This window comes from Etheostoma spectabile, chromosome 14, assembly GCF_008692095.1.
Source record: "Etheostoma spectabile isolate EspeVRDwgs_2016 chromosome 14, UIUC_Espe_1.0, whole genome shotgun sequence".
NCBI classification, from domain to species: domain Eukaryota; kingdom Metazoa; phylum Chordata; class Actinopteri; order Perciformes; family Percidae; genus Etheostoma; species Etheostoma spectabile.
This window is the reverse complement of record NC_045746.1, coordinates 18,457,081-18,482,096: the sequence shown is the minus strand read 5'-3', so window position 1 is coordinate 18,482,096 and position 25,016 is coordinate 18,457,081. Positions and strand designations below refer to the sequence as shown.

General features: G+C 39.5%; 2 protein-coding genes across 7 annotated transcripts in view; both read left to right on the top strand.

Moving 5' to 3' along the window:
- The first annotated feature begins 10,576 nt into the window (after positions 1 to 10,576).
- Positions 10,577 to 18,526, top strand: eif3eb (eukaryotic translation initiation factor 3, subunit E, b). The gene is made up of 13 exons (XM_032535397.1): positions 10,577 to 10,704; positions 11,180 to 11,297; positions 12,065 to 12,182; positions 12,303 to 12,345; positions 13,180 to 13,284; positions 13,424 to 13,549; positions 13,998 to 14,122; positions 15,259 to 15,385; positions 15,466 to 15,567; positions 16,975 to 17,084; positions 17,286 to 17,388; positions 17,631 to 17,765; positions 18,219 to 18,526. The coding sequence occupies exons 1-13, from the start codon at positions 10,615 to 10,617 to the stop codon at positions 18,255 to 18,257; spliced, it is 1,341 nt and encodes a 446-aa protein (XP_032391288.1). The 5' UTR covers positions 10,577 to 10,614; the 3' UTR covers positions 18,258 to 18,526.
- A 1,113-nt stretch (positions 18,527 to 19,639) lies between these two features.
- Positions 19,640 to 25,016, top strand: part of pleca (plectin a) — a 103,435-nt gene continuing 98,058 nt past the window's right edge. For 3 of the 6 annotated variants that reach the window (XM_032535359.1, XM_032535358.1, XM_032535357.1), the window contains exons 1-3: positions 19,642 to 19,852; positions 20,506 to 20,543; positions 23,354 to 23,524. In XM_032535359.1, coding sequence (XP_032391250.1) covers positions 19,693 to 19,852; positions 20,506 to 20,543; positions 23,354 to 23,524 — 369 coding nt within the window. In that variant the 5' untranslated portion in view covers positions 19,642 to 19,692. Of the gene's footprint in view, positions 19,853 to 20,505; positions 20,544 to 23,353; positions 23,525 to 25,016 lie in introns of all 6 variants that reach the window. The other 3 variants (XM_032535356.1, XM_032535354.1, XM_032535355.1) reach the window with 3 other exon arrangements.

The following is a 25,016-nucleotide window of genomic DNA, read 5'->3' as shown; positions in this document are numbered from 1 at the left end:
TGGGCCAAATTCTCTGGGCGGGCAAAGCAGAGAAACGGGAGGTAACCTTGTCCTTGTGACCTCATAAGGGGAGAGGGGTTGAGATCAGACATGAAGCCGGAGTCTGGATTGCTGAATAGACAGCTTACAGTTGCATTTCACTGTAGCACAGCATTTTCAACATACTCGACCTGGAAGATTCCAGATCAGCCCATCTGAGCTTTCATTTTCTCACAGGCAGAGCAGGAGACCCAGGGCTCGGTTTACACCTATTGGCATTTCTAGCCACTGGGGGACCATAGGCAGGCTGGTGCAATGCATATTAATGTTAAAAAAAACTCATAAAGTGAGATTTTCATGCCAAGGGACCTTCAAGTTATTATTTCAATTGAGATTTTCTATTTTCTTGAAGGCCATGACTGTCTATACTACAGTGTTTTCCTCTTTGTTTGTTCTTATCTTAGGGGATGTAAATCTGCCCTATAGTATGCGTGTGCTGTAGTCATGTATATCAGAACAATAAAATGGTTATAAAATGGTTAAAATACTGTTGGAAGTAGAACGATAATGTTTAAAGTGTTATTCACAAGAGTCACAGTTCAAGCTGTATTGATCTTAGAAAAATACTGGTCCATCAAATACATCAAGACGACATGTGAGCATTTACAAGCATCTCACAGGTAAAGAAAAAAAAAAAGGCGTGGCCTCTCTGTAATCCTTCTGAATAGATATTTCAACAATTTGGGGGTTAAATAAAAGGAGAAGTTAATCTCGCTGAAGGACAGTTTTGCTCACCTTGTCTCTGATTTATGCTGCAGTTTATCCCGCGTGCCAGGTTTTCATATCTGTCCAGATCGTTCCAGTGCAAGAACATAAAAGCTTTCTACAGAATACTAATTCCATTTAAGTCGCTCGTCTGAATCTAAATCTTGCCGACTGACTCAGTGGAGGTTTTCTCAGAAGTCGGCACAGACAAAAGCCTTAGATAGCTTTATTTGGAGTGAATCAATTGAGTGCAATCTTTTGGTATCAAACACTGAATGTATCATTGATTGTGTTTGTTCTTTTTTTCTGCTCTATCAGAATCAATATTTGTATATTTCTAAATAAGGAGGCTACAGTGGCTGAGCTGTGGCTTTTCTTGTTATCACATTGATGCAGCGCTGTAAAATTACTCTCGGGCTTTGAAGTCTGCTTTTAAACGTGCACGTGGAAGCTACATGTATATGTATGTATACAAAACTAAAACTAAAATAAACTACAGAAAGGTATTTGCAATTGCTGGCTTCATGATTTAGTTTCATGCCTGTAAGAGGTCATTTGTTACAGATATGTGCAACAATAATCTTCTAACATCCTGCCCATTTCACTTTAAAGGATTAGTTCACCTAAATTACAAATACACATAGTTTCTCACTTTGTCGTACGTATATTACTGAGACATGTCAGTACTGTAGTGGTGGAATCAATAAAATTACTCTAACACTGTACTTTAGTACAATGTTGAGATTGATTTTAGTCATTGAACGGTTGATGATCTTATGAGAATATGATGCATTGTTACAGATGTATTGAAAATACATGGCCAGTTTTCCATATTAAGAGCATTTACTTTTTACACGTATGCGTACATTTCTGTGATGTTTTTAAGGCATACTTAAGTAATATTTTCAACGCAGGGCTTTTACTTGCAATGGAGTATTTTTACAGTGGTGATGCTACTTGAATTTTTGCTACTTTTTGCTACTAGATTATAAAAATGAAATTCCTTTTGGGGTGGAGGCAAACATCTCAAATAAAAAAACAAAACTATCTTTGTATTGTTTTTTTATTCCGGTGAACCAATCTTTAACAAGCAGTATTCTAAATACTTTCTCATATTTGCATTATTTTTCCTCACAGGCTATCAAGTGTTTGCTGAACAGTGCAGCTCTATGGAGTTTAGGATGTGTCAACTGACTCACAAGCGTCAGTGACTCGTCGTGACAACATGTCCAAAACAAAATAGAACACCCAATATCGCTTTTATTTGATAGAAATCTCTTTGGTGATGCAAATACACATCACTATGAACACAAGGTATACCTTATATATGTAAATTTGGCTACGTGCAGGCAGGGGTGGCAGTCCTGATGAAACGTTTCAGGTTGCAAATCCAGAAACAATTCTTTGTTCTCATCTGTTTTCCATGGTGAATTATGCCGCATGTCATTAAAACCACATCAAACTGAGGTAACACATCTGTATCATGGACAAACACAAGCCAAGGGATGCGAACATACACGTGTTCACATATGCTCTGCACTTTTGTTTCTCCTCCTCTACACAGAAAAATAATGAGCCTGCACACCGAGTGGGGAACTTCACAGACCTCATTCAGTCAAAGGTTTCTGCCTTCAAATCCCTTGTAATGCAGATAACAACGTCGCGCTCCTCTTCACTCTGATGTGCATGCTCCAGCAGCATATTTCAGCCCAGTCAAGATAAATATCTCCTCTGCATATATCAAGTATTCTCTTTCTGTCAACTTTATCAGGATTATTAGCTAATTAGAGTAACTATTTTATTTCAGACACGTCAAAAAGCAATATTTTTAACAATTAATTAACCTATATAGATATTGTGTTGTCCTAGTCATTGACACAGTCACTCTGCCCTGTAAATGGTGACACATGCCATGTGAGTCAGAAAAACATCACTCCAAAAAATCGATAGAATTGAAGGTTATACTCAGACAAAAAACACACACAATTATTAATGATTCCAAAATTGTTTGTGTGGTTTAGTTGTTTTAAATGTTGGAATTTTACTCAAACGATCTCGAAGGGGTTGTGAGAAAAATCTGGGCAACAGACTAGTATCCCACAGAGAGAATGAGACTATAAAACGTGATGAGTAAATAATGACATTACTTTTTAAGAAACTAAAGCCCAAATTCCTTAGTAGCCCCACTCAAACAAACAAAAGTGACAAATGGGAAAAGTGATAAATCCACAGATAAATATGACTTAATTGCAAATCTGCCGGCTCTATTGAGTGTTTTAGTGTGTTAATCATTGTTTATGTTTTACGGCCATCACTGTAATTTTCAGCCACAGCATGAAGCTATGTTAAAAGCTGATTGAAAATATCTGATAAACCCACTGTACAACATCTGTCCAGCACCAAACAGCACATAGACAAAGCTAGCAGCCAGCTGGTGAACGTAGTTGAGCAAAAGAGCCAGATTTTGCCTCCAGGAGATGGTGAAGACCAAAATTGAGCAAAAAGAGACTTAGTGGCTTATATTCGTCAGGTGTCAAGAAACACGACTTCAAATGAATGCTGATGTTGCTCCAGGTCTGCTGACTGTGTAAACTGTTTGCTGACGTGCATCGACTTTTTAAACTACACTGTTTGCTACTACTGTGTTCACAGCTTGTTCTGCTGCCCCCAGGAAATTAAAAAAAAGGATTAATAACATTTTTAAGTCATTAAAGACAAATAGTAATTTAAGCATGTAGCTGTGGTATTTAACAAGATTAAAGTCTGATTATTCTGCAGGCTGAGTTTTTTGTTTGCAACATGACCAACTGTCGGAACAATTTTAATTCTCATGTTCAGTACAGAATGCTCTGCCAGCCTGTCAGGCTCCTACTACACATTATACCCTGTTCACGTCTTGCAGAAAATTGTTGTGGGATTGGTGCACAATAGTGAGAGGAATGAATATGAGCAGTGTTTTGCATGTATGCAAATCATTTGAATAGCTTGTATGCTCATGTTATGGTACAATATGTTGTAAAGCTGCTACTCTCAGTGACTGCTGTCCATTCATAGTCAAGCCCACAGCTCAATATGCATTTCGTTCACACTGAATTACTTTTTTTTGCCTTTACACATGCCCTCAGGTCAACACAACCCTGACTTCTACATTTGTATGTGTGTGTGTGTGTGTGTGTGTGTGTGTGTGTGTGTGTGTGTGTGTATTTGGACAGTCAACCTTGCAGAGAAATTACTAAGAAGTTGACAAAGTGCCTGAACTCCAGTGTCACTGTGTGGTCAGACAACTCAAGGAGCTCAGTTCATTTATTTCAGCTTAGAAGATGTAAGGGCAAAATGTTTTGGCCCAGGGAAAATAAAAACATATCAGCTCTGTCTTCTTTCTGTTTTTCTTTCAAGATGAGCTTCTGTGTGCTGAATATGGCCTGTCAGCCTTCCTTATGAAAGCTAAAAGCGTTGCAACTTGAGACATGTTGGTTTGTTATGTCAATACATTACTCTGTGATTTAGACAAAACTGGTGATGTGACCTCAATCAATTTCTTGTGGAGCCATTATAGATATGATAGTCATTATTTTTGTTGTTGTTGCTTGCATATTCTTTTTCCAGCTTCATGTACACACATTAATTCAAATGTGCTCACAGGCAGCATAGGGGCTCACTGGTTAGCGCTATGACAATAAAAGCACTTTTTAAAACCTTTAACATCAAACATGCCCAAGCATATATTTTGTTGAACTATTGTGTATTTGAGAAGTCTTACAAATAAACTTGGAGATTAATTTGAATGTCTTTGTTTTATTTTCATTCTCTGTGACACAGTGAGACAGAGTGAGATTTGGGTTTGCCTTCTTCTGCCTTTTTTTATTCATGTTTTCTCTTTGATTTCTCTCACACTTTTTTCTTCCACACCCCAGACTATATCCTCAGTGTGCCTTTTCTGTCTCCTGTGCTCTCCTGGTGATGACATATGCGTGTGTGTGAGTGCTCCACCCATCAAAGGTTTAATGCCTTTCCTTCCACGTGTATATACATAATTACATGCAATATTAATACATAATGTATGGGCATGAGGACCTACCGCAAATGTCTACATACAGTACATTAGCATTACCGTATTGATTTTACGCATGTTACGGCCCCTGCCTTTATGTTAGATTAGGCTCCTAGCCAAAGCATGTGCACGTGCAAAGTCTGCTGTGTGGTTTCCCGGAGAGGACTGGCCCCTGTGGTGATGGCTCCAACCACTTCCCTGTTCCAGTCCATCGGCGTCGATGATCGGTGTGGTCAGTGTAATTAACAGACAGTCCATCATTGAGAAGATTGGCAGCCTTTTATGGCCTCTGCATTGCAGCTTTAGTCTTTGTCCATGTGGGTAAGACTTTACAGGAAATCTGCGAAGAATTTACAAGGTTCTCAGAGGAAGATGCACTTCTAACCTGTTTTTCTTCTTCAGTAAAATATCAAATATAACAACAGTAAAGGAGCAGCTTTTTGTTGGGGCTGACAAGAAGCGACAACAACTAGCAACATTGTCTTTGTGAAAGGAGAACATGAGATTTATGGGAAATGGGTCACAGCTTTTTTGACATTTTTGCACATTGCTGCTACCAGCTGCCTCAGCCACGGTCCCATCTGTAACACAATTAATATGACAATGTATACATATAACCCCACATACACCCCTTACCTAATCCAAACAGAATCATCTGAATTATTGGCAGAGTATCTTGTCACATGCAGGGAATTTATCTCTCCCTATATTGACAGTATGCAAAGTACAGTCAACTTCAGTATACATCCAAACACAGACAGCTAAAAGAGATAGCAAGGTACGTACAAACAAAAGCTGGACGACAAACAGTATACACCAGGTAAGATTGCTGCGGGGTTGTTGATGGCATAGAATGCTGGAAAACATTGAATATGAATCAAATTTACTCTAGATACAGAAAGGGTTTTATGTGCCTACATTGATGGAATATTATGTACAATACACATTACAGTCTGACTCCATGTACATCGATCTACATAGGATAATGAAAGTATATTACACAGTGGGGGAAATAAGTATTCAACACGTTCAACATTAAACTTGTTTATAATGCGGCTAGTCACATGAAATGTTGACCAGACATTTAACTCAATAAAACATGCCGATCCACAATAGAACTTATGTGAATGTTAAGTGGAATAACACAGGAAAAAAGAATTGAACATGCTGACTGGCATGTGTTTAAGACTTGGTGGAGAAGCCGTTGTTTGCGATGCCAGCTTCAAGATGGTTCCTGCATGTGTGTCTCACATTGTTCAGGTTGTCAATTTCTTCAACAAATGTTATTGACTTTAAGTCAGGTGATTGACTGGCATGTCAATACCTTTATTTTTTTCCTTTGCAAGCAATAGACAGCCTCTTTTGCTGTATTTTTTGGATTGTTCTAACTGCGTCTAGTTGTGTCTTATTCTGATCATCCTGGTGGATGGCAACAGATTCTTTTCAGGAGTTTCCTGGTGCAGGGCTTCATTCATCTTCCCTTTGATATTTTGCATTCTGCTGCTGGTACCATAATAAAAAAAATAGATCCATACCATGATGCTTACTCCTCTGAACTTCACTGGTATTTTTAGGCTCATTGCTATTTCTCCTCCAAACATGGCGTGTCGTATTGTTGCCAAAAGGCTTGTGGAGTTTGCCAAACAACATTTGAAAAAGAAGGATTACAGGCGGAATGTGGTCAGACAAGACAAAAATTGAGCTGGTTAACTTGCTTAAAATAAGGAACAGTCTTTGATGATAGAGCTCAAACAACACTCGCCATTTTATCTTTAGTGTCACTTTTTTTCACAAGGCTGGACAGTGAGGAAGTGTCTGGCCACTGTTGCCTGGTGACTGCAGCACTGCCAGCACACCTAATAAGCCAGAAACCATCACTGTTATTATTTCTTTTTTTACCAATGCAAACAAGTGAACATCAGCCAGCAGACTATGTTAGTGGGGACACTGGGAGGAAACTGCATTGGAAGTTGATGTTCAAGAAGAGGTAGGGGTCCCCGGGACAGGCTGTTGTTCATGTTGTTTTATTGCCTTTGTTTTACTGTCAGAGTGTAGAAAGTCATTCGCTTTGACACTTGCGATCCTTGGTAGCTCTAGAGAGCTGTTACAGCATACAACCTGGTAGAAAGCATAGCAATCTCACAAGAAGGTACTTAATTTGAATTATCATCCAAGGGAGGTTATTACATCTAGTATTATATGTTTTTTTATAGAATGCAACTCTTTGTCTGTAATTAATCACTTCAATTTTTGTCTCTTGCTCTTGTGTCTTTATTAAACTCTTGGCTTCTACTCTAAAGCGCTTCACATCCAGCTGGCTCTTGTTCTCATAAAAAGAAATGGAAGGCCGCCAGTCACTGAGATTGAGTTCAGGAAATGTCCTGGCCCCGAGGATGGACAAGGAGAGAGAGGGAAAGTGGAAGAATGTGCCTGCAAGAACGACATTTACATTTACTCAACTCGAGGTTTTCTTTGTGTGACAGTAAGGCATGAGTTAGCTCTTCCATGGAGATTTCATGTGAGAATTCATTGCCTAGCTTTTCATAAACTGATGGAAATGGCTGCTCTCTATTGCAGCCTTTTACAAAACAGAGAGTACTGCAAAGTGATGAGAGAGCAGTTTTGAAAGTTTTTTTTATGAATTACTGTTTCTATAGTTATGTGACTCAATGACTTGAACTGCTGGCCAATGACTGAACATCCGTGAATTCTCCTGTGTGAGGGATAAATGAGTCTAATTTTATTTGTAAGTTTCTACAGCACAGCTTCTTGTAAAGGTGACCTTGTCTTCATATCCTGGATCACCAGTGACCTGAAAGTCATTCATAATGAGAAGAAGAAAGCTTTCAGGTCATCGGACAGACAGGAGCTAAGGGAAGTAGAGCACAAACTACGGGATAAACTGAGGGAGTGTAAAACCTCCTACAGGAGGAAGCTAAACTGTTACTTTAATAGGTTTAGCTCACAGCCATCCCCTGCCTCCTCTACCACTCCACCAACCCTCTACACCCCCTCATTGCCTCCCCCCCCTTGCTCCCACACTCCCCCCCACTGCCCTGTGGTCTGCCCACTCCCCCCCACTATAGCACATTTCCTCTCCCCACACTGACACTTAAAGCACCCTCCTACCTGAGGCTGCAGGTGAGTTCTTCTCAGGATCCTTTACAGTTTGCCTACCAGCCTCGTCTGGGAGTGGACAACGCTGTCATCTGTCTTCTGGAGCGAGCTCATTTGCACCTGGATGCTGGTGGCGGCACTGTGACAATCACATTTCTTGATTTCAGCCACTGCTACTAGGTGAGAAGCTTCGGGTGATGGGTGTCGGTGTGTCCACAGTCTCCTGGATCACTGACTACCTGACAGACAGACCACAGTTTGTCCGCCTGAACCGTGTTCTGTCTGATGTGGTGGTGAGTGGTACGGGGGCCCCACAGGGGACTGTGCTGTCTCCTTTTCTGTTTACGTTATACACCACAGACTTCCAGTACAACTCAGAGTCATGTCACCTACAGAAGTTTTCTGATGACTCTGCAGTTGTTGGGTGTGTAAGGGATAGACAGGAGGGAGAGTACAGAGCACTGGTGGATGACTTTGTGGAGTGGTCTGGTAAGAATCCCCTGCTGCTGAACGTGGATAAGACCAGAGAGATGGTGATTGACTGCAGGAGGAAAGGAACGGCTCCGCACACCCTTTGCATCCTGGGAAGAGACGTAGACATGGTTGAGGAGTACAGATACCTGGGTGTCAGCATCCATAGCAGGCTGAACTGGAAAATACACAGCACTGCTGTTTACAAGAAGGGGGTGAGCAGATTCTATTTCCTGAGGAAGCTGAGATCTTTCAACGTATGCAGCTGAATGTTGGAGAAGTCCTACCAGTCTGTTGTCACCAGCTGAATGTTGGAGATCTTCTACCAGTCTGTTGTCACCAGCTGAATGTTGGAGATCTTCCACCAGTCTGTTGTCACCAGCTGAATGTTGGAGATCTTCTACCAGTCTGTTGTCACCAGCTGAATGTTGGAGATCTTCTACCAGTCTGTTGTCACCAGCTGAATGTTGGAGATCTTCTACCAGTCTGTTGTGGCCAGCGTTCTGTTCTCCTCCACCATCTGCTAGGGCAGCAGCATCAGAGCCAGGCTCTGTGGTCAGCTGCAAACAGGACACATTTGAAGCTGTGGTGGAGAGGAGGTCACTGAACAAACCGTTATCTGTCATGGACAACCCCGACCACCCTCTCCACCCCACGCTGGTCCAACAGAGGAGCTCCTTCTCTAGGAGGCTCCGACAGTTTCAATGTTGCAGGGACCAGAACAAGAAATCATTCCTTCCACAGGCAATAACACTCTTTAACATGTCATCACTGGGTGTTAGAAAAGACTCTGAGACACCACAATACTGCACTATGTGCAACTTGCACAATAGGTTCATCTACATATTTATTGTTACTAATTGAGCAGTTGCACTTTTTTATTACACAACTTGTATATATTCAAATATTTGTTCTTGTATTCTATCCTATTATTATTTCATGTACATGGTATGTATGTATATTCTATCCTAGTATTTCATTTATATTCACATTCTGGGCTGTGTGACTGATATTTTGCAACACTATAATGTCCCATTTTGTTGGGATCAATAAATACCAATCTATCTATCTATCTATCTATCTATCTATCTATCTATCTATCTATCTATCTATCTATCTATCTATCTATCTATCTATCTATCTATCTATCTATCTATCTATCTATCTATCTATCTATCTATCTATCATTTGTGAGCTGCCAATAAAATATTAGACTCAGTTGAAATACCAAGACGGCCCCTTTAAACTAAATGGATCTTTCTCTGGGACTAGACTCAGTGATCAGAGCTGGTTTGAACTGATATCATTCCCAGCGGGCTGAGGAGTGCGTTTTCCTCCTCATTGACTGATGAGTGTCCCACATCTCTGCTCGCAGTCCCTGCTGTGGTGACAGCTGCTACCTGTCTGATTGGTCCCTCTGCTGACCTGGAGGAGGTCAATAAAACAGCATAGGGTCTCATTTAGGTTAGCCACATAGAGTCCAAAGTCTCCTTCTCTCCAATGTGCTTGACCTAAATTACTTTTGAGACATTATACTTTAATGTCGTTCAACTTCAAAAACTTAATTTCTTCATTCTTGTTGTTCCACTTCAAAAGATTTTCTTGGATGTGAGAAGCAGTTCTAACAACTGCAAAAGTCATGTAAAAACAATTCGACCAATAATGTGTTTATGTTTCCCGATCTCTATGTTGGCTATTTCTTACTTATTGGCATACTGGACATATAACTGTATGCCTTGAAATAAATATTTTGTGCAACACATTCCTGGCTGTCAGGAGCTTTTTAAATAGCTACAGAGGATAATTAATATGTAAACTGTCCAGAAATAGTTTCAATCTAATCACGTCTGCTAATTTGATTCTGACTGTCAAACGTGTTAACCATTTTATGTGTTGTTAATCTGATGTTAATCGCAATATTTGGGGTGGGTAAATATTCATATTTGTGTAAAAAAAGAGTAGACGAATGTATTCATCTTTTGATAATTGTCAATTTGGATATATATATTTGGATATATTGTAACAAACAGGCAAAGACATTATGGGACACTGTGGTATTATTGACTTTGTATATCTTGCAAGTTTGTGTTACCTGTATACTGTATATATTTTTGTTTTTGTTTTCTTTTTTTGCTTTTTACCTCTATATTTTATTTCAGCGGAATGCAAAAAGAAGACGTAGTGCCATCAGCGCTGTTTGTCAATAAAGTTGGTTTTTGAAGCCAGGCAAAATGGCGGATTATGACTTGACTACCAAGATAGCTCATTTTCTGGACCGGCATTTGGTGTTTCCTCTTTTGGAATTCCTGTCTGTGAAAGAGGTAGAACTCATTTTGCATCGTATACCCCCAACATATAATGCGGCTGTTTATTGGAGGGTATTTATACATAAAAACACGGTTGTAACAGTGAGCACCGATTCATCCCCAGCTGGCTAGGCTATCTGTCACGTTAGATCACATTAGATAAACAGGCAGTCGGCTAGCTAGTGGCTATCGGAGTGTTAATGTATCGTTATTGATGGTAGCAGTCTATTGCTACGACTCTGTAAAATGAGGTTGTTTTTAGGGATTTTGCTAACAGGCTTCTTATTATTATCGTCACCTAGCGTGTTAGCTAACGTTTCAGCCATGGTTTCATCTTAACGTGAGCGGATTAAAGTTGGTTAAAACCGGATTATTGGCATGAGTAGCACACATGTCCTGTCGTTGTTTCTCTCTTCTGTTTTGCACCGTTGTTTCTAAATGTCAGTGTGGGTCCCACAGGAAGCTAAATATTTTGTGTTTTTAATAACAGATATACAATGAAAAGGAACTTCTTCAAGGAAAGCTGGACCTCCTCAGCGAGACAAACATGGTGGATTTCGCCATGGATGTGTACAAAAACCTGTACCCGGACAAGGAAATTCCACACTGTAAGAACAGAGCAGATTAATAGTTTGTTTTGATTCCATACGCAAGGCAAATATATTTATATAGCACATTTTAGCAACAAGTCAATTCACTTACTTTACACAACACATTAAAGCGCAATAAAAACAAAACCAACTAAATATAATGGCTTAAATAGAATAAAACAGGCATTAAATGCAAAAATACAAGATACAGTGCAGTGTATGAAATTAACAATTGATTTATTAAAAGAAAAGGATTAATTGAATAAAAAAAAGACAGCATCAAACAGAAAAGTTTTCAGCCTTCATTTAAAGGGAGTATTAGTCCAGATATGTGGTGCATAATAACTGAATAGCATAGTATTTTTCTGCCATAACATCTAGCTTTCAAACAGATAACATCTTGAGCACTGGGTGTGTCCAAAAGCTTTTAGGTGGAAATTATTATTCATGGTTAATTTAATACATTTAAGCAAATGTAGACAGACTATCAGTCGTGTATTGAACCACTTAGTCAAAAGAAATGATACAGTTGATGTCTTGTCATGTAGCCTCTGTGCCTGTGATGTCCCAACATTGACCAGCCACCTGAGCAGAACGTAATAGTACCGTCATCTGGAAAGTACTTGGTCAGAAAATATGTTCTTGCCTATATCTTACTGTTTTGTGCTGTTGATTTTCCAACCAGATGAATACATATTATTGGGGTTAACTGTTTTTAAGTTTTTCCTCTTAACCACTGCTTATGTAACAACATTGTGTGAGTCTGAGAATTGTTTCTGGTTCAGCTCTGAGGGAGAAGAGGAGTACTGTGGTGGCCCAACTGAAGCAGCTCCAGTCAGAGACAGAGCCAGTTGTCAAGATGTTTGAAGACCCCGAGACGACTCGACAGATGCAGTCCACAAGGTCAGATCAGCTTGTCACAGAAATGCATCAGTCTTAAATACTTCTTCTTATGCTCATTCAATATTATAGTACTGACAGTTTGGACTGTAAATGGCTCATATTTGTTTTATTCTTCATCAGAGATGGGAGGATGCTCTTTGACTATCTTTCAGAGAAACACAATGTAAGTTTTAAAATGTTAAAAGGATTTATTCACACACCTTGTCGTATAAAGAATGCACTGCATCTTGTAAGGCGGGTTGCACAATGTGCTTTTGTTTCCATAACAACCAGCTGCCACTGTAAGCCAGCAGGACTGTTTTCCAAATCTGAGAATCTTAAAACATCCAACACCACCCACCAATGTGCTCATTAATGTGTATCAGGGTGCACACTCAATGATCAGAGTAACTACTTGCAACTTTTCTGCCAATGGTTTCTTTATTTTACCTTATTTTTGCATAAGTTATAAAACAAATATTGTCCACACCATGTGCACTACCCTCAAATAATGGATTGTAGTCATTGTGAAAAACAACAGGCTTTGTTTTGCCTAGAAAGATGAAAGATGCCAAGACATTCTCCAATCAGCCAGAATCTGTCAGCCCGGCATCCTCTCACAATTGGCTTTCTTTGAGGAAAAAATAAAGCAAAGGCGCTAGCAGTTTGAAAAACAGTGGATTAGTTGACTGCACTCCAGGGCTTTTGACTGTTGCTTGCTCTGGAGGAAACTACTGGAACTGTTGGGTCCTTGTGGATTCTGGAGTGTGGTCTAGACCTGCTCTATCTGTAAAGTGTCTTGAGATAACTCTTGTTGTGATTTGATACTATAAATACAATTGAATTGAATTGTTGACAGCCACATTCATTATAGCTTTAATAATGTGCCACACCTTTTTAAAATTGAATTTCCCCTTGGGAATAATACGTAACCTCCATATAACTGGATGCTGGTCAGTTTTCAACCTTGTTCAATGTAATTTTTTATTTATATTTCCCTTGTGTATTTATTTCTTAGTTTCGCCAAGAATACCTGGACACACTGTACAGGTACGCCAAATTCCAGTACGAGTGCGGTAACTACTCTGGGGCTGCAGAATATCTATACTTCTTCCGTGTCCTGGTAAGAATAGCCCCATAAGAATAGAAAATGTTTAATAGATTCAGTTGTGTTCATCTGTTTTTTTTTTAAATTTTTATTTCCAAAACACTGCTCACTCTTTTTTGATTATGATACCCTGAACTTGTTGCTTTCTGCTTAGGTTCCCTCAACAGACAGGAATGCTTTGAGCTCTCTGTGGGGGAAACTGGCCTCTGAGATCCTGATGCAGAACTGGGAAGCAGCCATGGAGGACCTCACTCGACTAAGGGAGACTATAGATAACAACGTAAGTGAATAATACTTTAAAATGCTTATAGATGTTAGGAAGATTAGCTAGTTTTACTAGTGTTTACATTAGCAATATAGAGATCAAATGAGATGAGCTGAGCTTCACATAGCAACATGGAAGGATACTTGCAGTTTCTGGTAAATGCTGAAAAAAATTGCATTACAGTTGAGAGTGGAGCTCATTCAGAATCAGAACCTATGTATCCTGACTGAAATCAAATAAAAGTATACCCAGATGAAAGTCAAATAAATGATCTAGTGCTATTTACAGGTCTTTTACCTCAGAAGTTACTATGTGACCCCGCTTCTTGACAGTTTCTCTGCATTTGGCAGGAATGTCATTGAACGTTGGTCTGAATTGCATTCATAGGTATTCTTGTTCTAAAAACATTTCCTGACGCAACATTTCATAACATCTACCGTTTGTGTCCCCTCTCTCCTTTCAGTCTGTGAGCTCTCCTCTCCAGTCCCTCCAGCAGAGGACCTGGCTCATCCACTGGTCCCTCTTTGTGTTCTTCAACCATCCTAAAGGCAGAGACAACATCATTGAGCTCTTCCTCTATCAGCCTCAGTGAGTCTAGTCTATCTCAGGACACTTTACAGATAGAGTAGGACTAGACCACACTCTATAATGTACAAAGACCCAACAATTTCCCCCAGTGTTTTCAAGATAGCAAAAAAGCATATATACTAGGGCTGTAACGATACACCAAACTCATGATTCGATACAAACCTCGATTCTTTTGGTGTGGGGAAGAGGCGGAGGGAGAATTTGAGAAAAAAGATAGCATTTGAAAAACCTGTATAAACTGAACACCAAAGAGCAATACAAACTATGAACAACATATCTAAGTAAGTAAATAAATAAATAAATAGCCAAAGCTAGAACACTTCTGTTTCTTTGAAACAAAATACTGTTAAACTAAATTCCATTGTGGAGATGATTTGAGCCTGTTGAAAATTCTTCTTCAATCAAGTTCTCATACATTTACAAAGTAAATGACACTCGTCAAATGGCAAAAAAAATAAAGACACAAACGCATAAACACTGGCACACACACCAGCCACTACCTTATGTTTACTGATAGCCAACTCAGGCTAATTACACAGGAAACGGAGTCTCAGTTCACCCGTCAGGTGAACAGGTTGTCAGCTGCGTGTCTGCCTGGTATACTCTCAGACAGCCGGGTTAACTCGCCGGCCCTCATTAATAAAGTTTCATGTGTCATGTAGCTCTTCATAAGCAGAAAAAAGGAGCTTAAAAAGCAACTTGTGATGGAACCTTGTGATCTATTGTAGTCCAGCCTTTACTTCTGTGACAAACGAGCGTCACTTTGTAACACACATTACAACGCTCGCCTAGCTGGCAGCGTGGCACGCCCTCATACCCTGCTTCTGACTGGCTGGTAGTCCTTATAATAATTTATACTCTTTACTGGTCCCCTATGGGGAAATTACAATTTACAATTACCTTACCTAACCAGCAAAGATGGAACAGAAGTGAGATGCCTCACTCTGTAGCTAAAACAAAGAGAGCTCAACACACAGGGCCCAGTGCAGCGTCCAGTACAACAAAACTATGGTGTTTTTTGAAAAATAAACCACATAAACTTATTCTGGTACAACCTCTAAATACAAGTATGAACTTGAAAATTAGCATAATATGTTTACTTTGATGACACTGTGTGCTGCCTTTGTGTTTTTCAGGTATCTGAATGCTATCCAGACGATGTGCCCCCACATCCTGCGATACCTTACAACTGCAGTTATCACCAACAAAGACGTACGAAAGCGCAGGCAGGTGCTGAAGGATTTGGTGAAAGTCATTCAACAGGTAAGGTTAATAAATGCAAGCCTATTTGGCTTTGGGATTTAGTCAACATGTGAATGGTGCTTTCTCTCTCACTTCCGCAGGAGTCGTATACATATAAGGACCCGATCACAGAGTTTGTGGAGTGTCTCTATGTGAACTTCGACTTTGACAGCGCCCAGAAGAAGCTAAGGGAATGTGAGTCGGTAAGGATAGCTTCCTAAAGTTTCTCCTGCTTGACAGTGTGTGTTTGTCATGGTGCACAGGCCTAAATCGCCCTATAAAAGTTGGCTGTCTCCTGAGACTGAGGGGTAATATGAAGCTTCCATTAGCTGTGGTGCTTGATCTCCTGAGTCCCAGGCATTTAACTTGCCAGCTATTGAGCCTCAGCAAATCCATGTCTGGCCTGATTTGCTGGCTCTTAACTTTTATTCATTTTGATTTTCAAAGCGGAACAGCTGTCAGATTTGGGGCTCGGTTGCCTTCTCTTTAGAAACCCTTGACTGCAGTTTTTAAGTTGTGTCAAGGGACAACTTTGTGCATTCTCTCAGCACTCTGATCAATTGGCTTTTACCCCTCTTGTGTAAATCATGCAGTGATTGCAAAGGCCTTAACTATGCTGTCAGATATGGAGTGTGAGCATAATGACAGAAGAATAAAGATAGTTCATTAAGTCATTCTGTTGTCATGGATTCCGCTGGCTTTTAATGACCAGGGGAATTTAAATGTACATGTTTTTGTTCATTTTCCCTCTAGAGATCAACAGCTCATACTAATGAAATGAATAAAAACCACATGATTTTTTTCTCTTGCTGTTTGTTTTTCTTTTTTAAGAAGAATTAAAGTTTTCTGTTTCAGAACTTTTTGATTTATGTAAGATGTTAATTTCTGCAGTGGAAGTGTTTTTTCTCGATTACAAGATGTGAAAATATTTAATGAACTTGTAACTATGGCACCTCAGTTTGTGTTTACTACAACAAAGTGATGGATAATTGGATTTCTTACACAAAAAACACTCCTTGTGAAATAATGGTGCCACATCTCCTTGAAAAATCCCAGACATTAATATATTCATAAATGTAATGTCTTCTGGAGATTTGAGTTGGCCAAACATCCCATTTGATGTTTAAAACCACAGATAGAGAAGTCACAACATAATCTCCAACAAAACACTCTGTAGGGCTCATGTCTGGTGATCGCTTTATGATTCATGTCGGGGGGCGGGCTGGTTCCATGTTTACTCTTAAAAGAGCTTGGTGACAATGATGGAGAAAAAAGTTAACATTGTGTTGTGTAACAATACATAATAACCTCAAAAAACATGCCTTGTTTATATAGCTGTGATGGTTAGTGTTTTGGCTTGTGTTTTATGGAAAAGCAGAACATTTTCTTGGGATTGTCTTTAAACCGTCTTTTGGACAGTTATGTATCTCAACATCAGTACATGATTTATCCTCCACACCACAATAAGCTCCTAATACAGCAGATAACCTATATAATTAATAGAAAAAAGTTTCTCTGCCAGCATATATATATATATATTATTTTTTTTTTCCATACACCTTCTATACGTGTACTGTATGTCTATAAAGTGATTTTCTTTGTTCTTTCAGGTTCTTGTGAATGACTTCTTCCTGGTCGCTTGTCTTGAGGATTTCATTGAGAATGCCCGTCTCTTCATCTTTGAGACCTTTTGTCGGATTCATCAGTGTATCAGCATCAGGTAAACGTCTTCTCTACGCAGATGTTCTGCTGTGATTTTACTTTTCAGTGCTGCCACTGTAATTCATGGTGGTGTTCATGTCCTAGTTTTTCAAGAATATTTAACAGTGAATTGTAAAAAGGGAAATTGGGGACTTTGGACTCCCTCAAAAGATAGTACTTAACTAAAATGCATCCCTCCTCCTTCACTCTCTCCGCTCAGCATGCTGGCAGACAAGCTCAACATGACGCCGGAGGAGGCGGAGAGGTGGATCGTCAACCTCATCCGTAACGCCAGACTCGATGCCAAGATCGACTCCAAACTGGTGAGGCTCTGCAGTTACTGAGCCACCTTCAGTTAGATGCTCTTCAAATCACCAAGCCTAGCATAAACAGCTCCATTTAGACTACTAATGTAGGTATTACAGTATAGTAGTATAGTTAGGGCAATGTATTTAGTTTTGCTCTTGTAAGACTGAAAGCAGCATCTAAGGATTTAAGTGGTGGTGCTTACCACTCCTGTGGTCAGTCCTTCAGAAATATAAATTCTTGTGAATTTGTTCCTCAGGCTCATGTGGTGATGGGCAACAACGCAGTGTCGCCGTACCAGCAGGTGATCGAGAAAACCAAGAGCCTGTCCTTTCGTAGCCAGATGTTGGCAATGAACATAGAGAAGAAGATGGCCCACAGCAACAGGAATGAGGTAGACAAAGCACTAAACGTGTAGGGATGAGAACTTTTATTACCTTCAGTTGTATTTACTGTTAAGGGGAAGAGGATATCAATATAGCATAGGGCGGGGTGATATGGACCAAAAATCATATCTTTGTATTTTCGGTTGAATGGCGATACATGTTATATATATCGGTATTTTCCTTCAAAGTGGGCTACATTTTTAATTGGAAGTCAAAACCACATGTTAGATTTCACAAGCACTTAAAAGCACTAAAACAGACTGTGATCAAATCAAATGTGAAGGCAGGGTTTAAGCTACAAAACCTGTTAATGAGAAAATATCTCAAATAAATAGCCTGTATTAAATAAAAGCATAAAAACTGGCCTATCTAATTTTGGAACAAATCTCTTTTTGCCTCTTTATAAAGTAGTTTGAGCATTTGGTCTAATGTTTGTTTTGTTTTTGTGCTATTTTTCTCAGACACCAAACTGGGCTGCTCAAGACTCCGGCTTCTATTAAAATTGAAATCTGCTTCAAGAGGATGAAGATGGCTTTAATGGATATTATTCAGGCTTTTTTTATTGAATTCAATAATTTATCAGTTTAGAAACTATTGTTATTTATTAACTGGCAACTTCTTTAAGGTATTACTTATTAAGTGGACACTCTTTTCATCCTAACTTATTTGGAATCTGGTGTGTGTTAATTAAGTGTTAATTTTTCCATTATTCACCCAAATGATCCAACCAGAACTGTCCTAAATTAACATTAAACATTATTTTCAGAGATTTGTTTCTTCTTCCCTTAATTAACAATTGGCCACTAGATGGTGCACTTGGTTCATTTTTGTTTCCTGCTATCCACAATCAACTGTAGCATTTCACACTCTCTGCCAGGCTGTAGTTCCTACTACACTGTTTGAATTTAAAATTTCAATGATTTATTGTAAAACTAGGAACAGACTGATACGAAATTGATCTATAAATAAAATTTAAAAAAACACTTTGGAAGGATACTGAACTTCAATCTCCTGCAATGTAGGAAAGGCAAAAATGATTTGGCAATTAAAAAGGAACACTGTTGATGTGGAGATCAAATCAGGTCTCAGACAGATCAGTCAAAACTTAATTTTCCAGGCTCCTCTCTCTATTGTCAGTCGGTTGTTTCTCCTTGTGCTGAAAATGTTTAACCACACCTTTATTCTAAATATTGAATGATGCTGCAAAGCCTACGCATTTTCAGCAAATCCTCAACAAATATTTGACTAGCGTAAATGTACTGTAAAACTAGTCTTCCGTACACAGTAACATGCAGCTGTAAGGAACAGGGCTTATTTAAAACGTGTTAGGTGAGTTGTAATGGTCAAAGTGCACTATAAGTCACCCTTTCTTACACATGAAATCTTCAGAAGAGTGGTATGTGCAGTTTCTCAATCACCCCTCTGTCAAAGTACTGCTGGCAGGTGTTCAGGTAAAAAGGGGACTTTGCCCCAGGTGCATTCCTGAGTCGCCCCAAAGAATTACAGCCTCTTGGTCCATGTGAGAGAACTCCTTCTGATGTTCAGCCTGGGAGTGGCTGACAGTTAAGCCTGCTGCTGTGACTTCTCGCCACTCCTCCAAACTGTTTTCCTTACACATACACACACACACTTTTCCAGGACTCAGTAACACACAACAGACACATATGCAAGCTAACACATGCTAACACACACTTAGAGCTGACGTGGGCTAAGGTCTGTGCACGGCTCCTTCTTGAACAGCTGGTATCCATCTGTGGTTGCCGTTGCTCTGGCTGCTGCTTCTTCCTGCCGATGTAGGCACCGCTGCTGCCCTGAGAGGACACAAACCGGCCCACTGCAACACATTCATGAGCTCTGCCACAGTCATGCTCTGGGAATAAGACTTAGATAGTAAGGCAATACTGGTGACAAGCAGTGTGCTTACCAGGCTTCAGCATGGATATCCTGACAGCATGGGCTGTTTCTAACCCAGCTGTGGCCCGGCTCCTCTGGGTCCTAGTTCTGGTAGTGGCCACCCTCCTGGTCTGGCTCTTCTTCTTCTGCTGCTACAGTTGGAACCAGAGATCCTCGCCTTCCCTGGAGAGGTATCTGGCAGGTAGGTGGGGCCCTCAACCCCTTACTGTGAAGTTTTAACTTTAACAATTCAAGCTTAGTTTGACAAAGAGGAACACAAAGTGGAATTTTTTTTCTTCCAAGTCCGGTAATTGTAAATTGTTAGTGTTTCCTTTCCAAGAGGGCAGTATCCACATTTTCCACAAAGTGCCAGCTCTTGTTAAATCTGCCTTCATTTTGTGGTTGTTTGGATTGCTGTTTAAATGTGCTTGTACGCATGTGAGAGAATACAATGGATCTTTCATATGTTTTAGTGCAATAAAACATGTTTATTTTTAGGATGTTGCTGTGAGCAATCGCAGGCATACTTTTCGGTTTAACTAAGAATGTGAATCTACACTTTAGTGTTGTACCACACTCCAGAATGTGAGCCTAATGATGTGTTACAAATGTGACATGATGTAACATAGCTCAAACCTAAGTTACAGTGATTTGGGTCATGGTAACCTGCATGTCACTGCAAGAAACGTGCTTTTGCAATGAACCATAACCTTGTCATCTCTGCTGCACTATAGATATTTTAAAGCAGTATCACGTTTACCACATCATGTGGGTAGTTGAACAAATGTTTGTCTCACATTTTGTGTTCCTATGTTGTTCTGTCTAAGGTAATATTGGATTTTTTTTTTCATACAGTGATGGTGAAGCACTCCAAATCTAAAGCCCCAACTCAGGTGAGAACATCTCTATCATAAGAGCGACTTTGTTCTATCCGTTTTAATGAACAACTTCTTTATTTGAATTCAAAATGAAAAAACATAAAGGCAGAAACACTTGTCATGCATAACATTTCTGCATTACCACCATGAAGTCCTCAAAGTGCAGTCTGCTTTCTTTGATCATTCATCTTGCATCTCAGCTTGTAATGCCTCCTTCATACTTCAGAGGTCCTCATTCCCTTGTCCTTTGCTCAGTTTCCTACAACCAGCCAACAAGTTTGACAAGTTCAATATTACTTATTTAATTTGCTGAACCATATTATTCAACTAAAACACAGCTTAGGATGAGTTCCTGAAGAAGGTCAGCAGCATTGGTAAACTGCCTGCACATAATTGTTAAGCTTTAAAACCCTGTTAACAATCAGGAAATAATAATTCACAACATTTTCATATTTAAAATGTTAACAAGACTAAGAGTCTCAATGGCAAAGCTAACATAAAGATGTATAGCATGTGTACTGTTTACCATGTTCACCATCTTAGATAGTGTTAGCATGCTAATTTGCTAATTATTGCTAGTAAAGTACAGCTTAGGCCGTTTTGCTGGCAAAGTTAAAAGTTAAACAACTAAAACAAACTGATGATAGCGTTAAATGAAAATTTTAAGGAATAACCAAATTTCATGGCAATCCAAAAGTTGTTGAGACATTTCACAAAAAAACAAAAAAGGTTAACCTCATGGTGGCGCTAGAAGAAAAGTCAGCAGATCACCAAAGACGTGGGGATGAATCGTCTCGAAACAATGAATGCCTGTACCGGATTTAGAGTAAATCCATTCAGTAGTTCTTCAGACATTTCACTCTTGACCAAATTGGCTAAAACCTTTCAAAACCTAATGTTTTTTTTTTTTACTTGTGTAGCACTGCAGTGTTTAAACCTGTGTATCCTGTTTTTACATCTGATGTTCTTTCTCAGTATTAGGGGGAAGTGATGCATTTAATGTTTCCAGCATGAGCAACATTGTTCCTTCATACAGTGAATACAAGAGGAACTGGCTTTTGCTGAAGCACAAAACAAAGTATATTGTTCTTCAAAGACATGTGAACAGCATGCAACACTGATGCATCTACTACACTTTGGACCCTCTTCAGCTCTAACCCCCTCTAGTCCCATCTCGTTGTTTATATAATTCCTATGTAATCTATGTAGTGTAATATAACATCTCAACAGCTGCAGCTTTATCACGTGGAAATTCCATTACTAAGTATCCTACGAGTGGCTCATGTTATACTGAAATATCTGTAACTGTACTGGCCTCACTCAGTGTGTTTTGGCACAGTTATTTTGAGTGTTGGTACACAGTGGAGAAGTACTGTGCAGTCATTGTGTGTGATAAGCTCGAGAGGCTCTCTGAAATGGCTCCATGAGTGAAGCCCTTTGTCTGTTTGGCCATAACACCCAACAGAAGTCCATTTCGTCCTGCAGCAGCCAGTGTATGGACAAAGAGACATGTGAGGTCTCAATCTGGAGAACAGAGATGCACAAAGCCACTGATGTAATTCAGTGACCATAAGTTATTAGGCTGTCAGTCTCTATGTTGAATCCAATCACATACACACAAAGCAAAATACTGTATAAGCATGCACTTACATGTTTTAGAAGAATGGGCAACAGTGTTACAGGTCAAACTGCAATCACTGTTGTGCAATAATGTCTTCAAAAGACACTATGAGGCTGTGGAAGGGGGCCATGAATATTCCCATCGTGATCTGCGTCTGCTGGTGGTTGGAGGTTACAGCAGAGCTGAGCGCCATTACATTTCTATGTGTCACGCTGTGGAATACGTGAATGATTTCATTATGATTGCATGTGATTTTCTACAACAGAATGAAAGAAAGGCTTGTTCTTTTTTTTGACAATGGAAATATCTCTCATGCATTTTGTTTTAAATTTACAGCAAAGAGAGGTACGGTGGCCCTGAGAACACACTGCAACTTCAAAAAACAAACTTGTGAATTTGTTGTTTTTTCCATTTGCTTGTGTTTTCTCAAGATGCAGTGTGTTGAGTTTTCTGCATTAGAAAGGATGATAACATCTTTTAAGATATGGCATGCCTAAAAACTCTTAACGGCTCATAGCTGTATGATGATATGTAAGACAGAAGTTATTCATTCAGAAAGAAAGTGATCTACAGTTCATGACTCCTCCCAAAGGATATAGAAATAAATGTAATTTGACACATAATAGACTATACTGTATGAACATTGGCATTTACAATTGTGTAGCTCATCCACTTTAATTAAAATGTGAAGTAAGAGCTTACTAAGTTCCACAGTTCCCATTCAATTTTTCACTTTAACGCAAAAACTTTTTTGAATGTATTTCAATTCCTCTTCAGGGAATTTCAGCTGCAGGAAAAACAAAACCTCATTTGTTTACCTGACAGCACTAATCATAATTAATGGCCTCTGAATAAGGAGGCTTTTGTCGAGCTCATTTGGTGCATGCCAGATATCGAGAGCAGAGCGCTGCTGTTTTCTCTAATTGGAGAATGGACTTTCCTTAAAGCAAATGTAAAAAATAAATAAAAAAAAGCCTTAATTTGGAAAAACTGAACTTGGACCCATGTCGGATTTTATGTTCATTGATCTTATGTTTTTTCTTCCTGAACTATGTTTTTTGACAGAATGGGTCCGAACTAAAACCTTTTGAATAAAAGTATGTCAGAGAGAGAGTTGCTTAAAGCTAACGCAGAAGGGACAACTCTTCTGTGATGATCAATTTAATAATGACGTTAAAAAATGAAATGCACTTTGTCATTTCAGAGGAAGAAAAAGCTTAAAGAGAAGTCAGCTGCTTCTGTCCAGTCAGAGAAAGTTGTGGTGAAGGAGCCTGTGGCCCTTGGACAGGAGCCGACATGTCCGGCAGTCAGGAAAAGGAAGAGACGACCTCTTAAAGTCGGCATGGAAACTGTGACTGCAGTGAGATCACAGAAGGTGAGGAATGTTTCTCCACTGTTTTGTTTCCTGGCATTACAGGGCTACTTTCTGCACTGTGTTTGGTTTAGTAAGTCCGTTTTGGACCTTTTAATACAATTTATTTGGAGTTAAGCTGTTCTGAGGTCTAAGCTGTTGTAAACTTAAAGTGCAGAAATAATGCGTGTTGATTTTGAACACTTTTTGTTCACGCAACAGAGATGATTTGGCCTGGCATTGGAATGTGGGTACAGAAACAAAGAACTGCTTTTGTTGCTAACTATTGTAGTTCATTGTGGCTATGAAGGCAGTGGATGCATAACATGGATACATATGTATCCATGTTATGCATCCACTGCCTTAACCTTAACATAACCCTTGAGCAATGATAAATGTTTTTTATGAGCTTCAGCTCAAACAACAATATATTTTAATGCACTTAGTTGTGTATTTTCTTTATTTTGAAAATGAATCCTTAATGGTGATTATTATGTACAGTACTTTTACTTAAAATATACATTTTAATCCAGATCTGTGTCATCTTTGTGTGGGCAGTGTGTTTAGATGAACAGTATTTGGCTCGGCGCCAGTGCATGGAGCTCGGAGCAGCTGAGGTCCGCCGAGATCCGCCGGATGACGGGAAGTAATGCGGGTCTCGGCAGACCTCCGTGACGTGTCGCATCGGCAGACCTCAGCTGCTCTGCTCAGCTGGGAGCCACACACCGTTCATCTGCACAAACTGCCCACACTGTCATGACACAGAGCTGGATGTAAATCAGTAAAATATCTCTGTAAGCATCATAAAACACGAGTGCTGTCAAACGATAAAAATATTTAATAGTGATCAATCCCATTAATGTCATAGTTACCTTGCAATTAATCGCACATTTTTATCTATTCTAAATGTCGCTTGAATTCTTTTTGTCCTATTATTTTTTTCATTTTATTGGTCTTATCAACATAGAAAAGTGGATCGGCATCCTCACTTGGAGCAAATAATCTCCCACACAATGTAACACTGTCCATCAACAAAAGGGTGAAAAAAAAATACTTTGAGGACAGGGGGCGGAGAATTTGCATCAGCTGTGTGCTTGGTCATCAAGTGGCATTTCAGACTGGACGTGCTGCGATGATAGCTCAGTTCACAGCAACAAAATTTACGGATCACTTGTCAATGGAACATTTGGAAACTTTAAAAAAAGTTTCCATTCAGAATCTTATTGGCATCCATTTCGGTGTGTCGCGCTCGCCATCCACTCAACACGTAACGTTACTACTCTTTGGCCGGCTCGCAAGCCCAAACAAACGTGTGTAGCGTGCCTGTTGTTTTGTTTCCGGTCTAGCTAGATCCGGTGTGGTGTTGTAGTCTTCCTACCGTTACTAGTTGCTGCAACAGCATGTGAGAAAACTACAAAGTTTGCTAGGTCAAAAAGAACGTTAATCTTGCGATAATAAAATTGACGCCATTAAAATGGGTTTGCGTTAATAACGCATTTAACTGACAGCACTATAA

Excerpts from the sequence above, each read along its gene's own strand:
- eif3eb (XM_032535397.1), top strand. The coding sequence starts at position 10,615 with ATGGCGGATTATGACTTGACTACCAAGATAGCTCATTTTCTGGACCGG. Across the intron at positions 13,285-13,423 it reads TATACTTCTTCCGTGTCCTG|GTTCCCTCAACAGACAGGAA; the intron begins GTAAGAATAGCC and ends CTTTCTGCTTAG. Across the intron at positions 17,766-18,218 it reads CCCACAGCAACAGGAATGAG|ACACCAAACTGGGCTGCTCA; the intron begins GTAGACAAAGCA and ends TATTTTTCTCAG.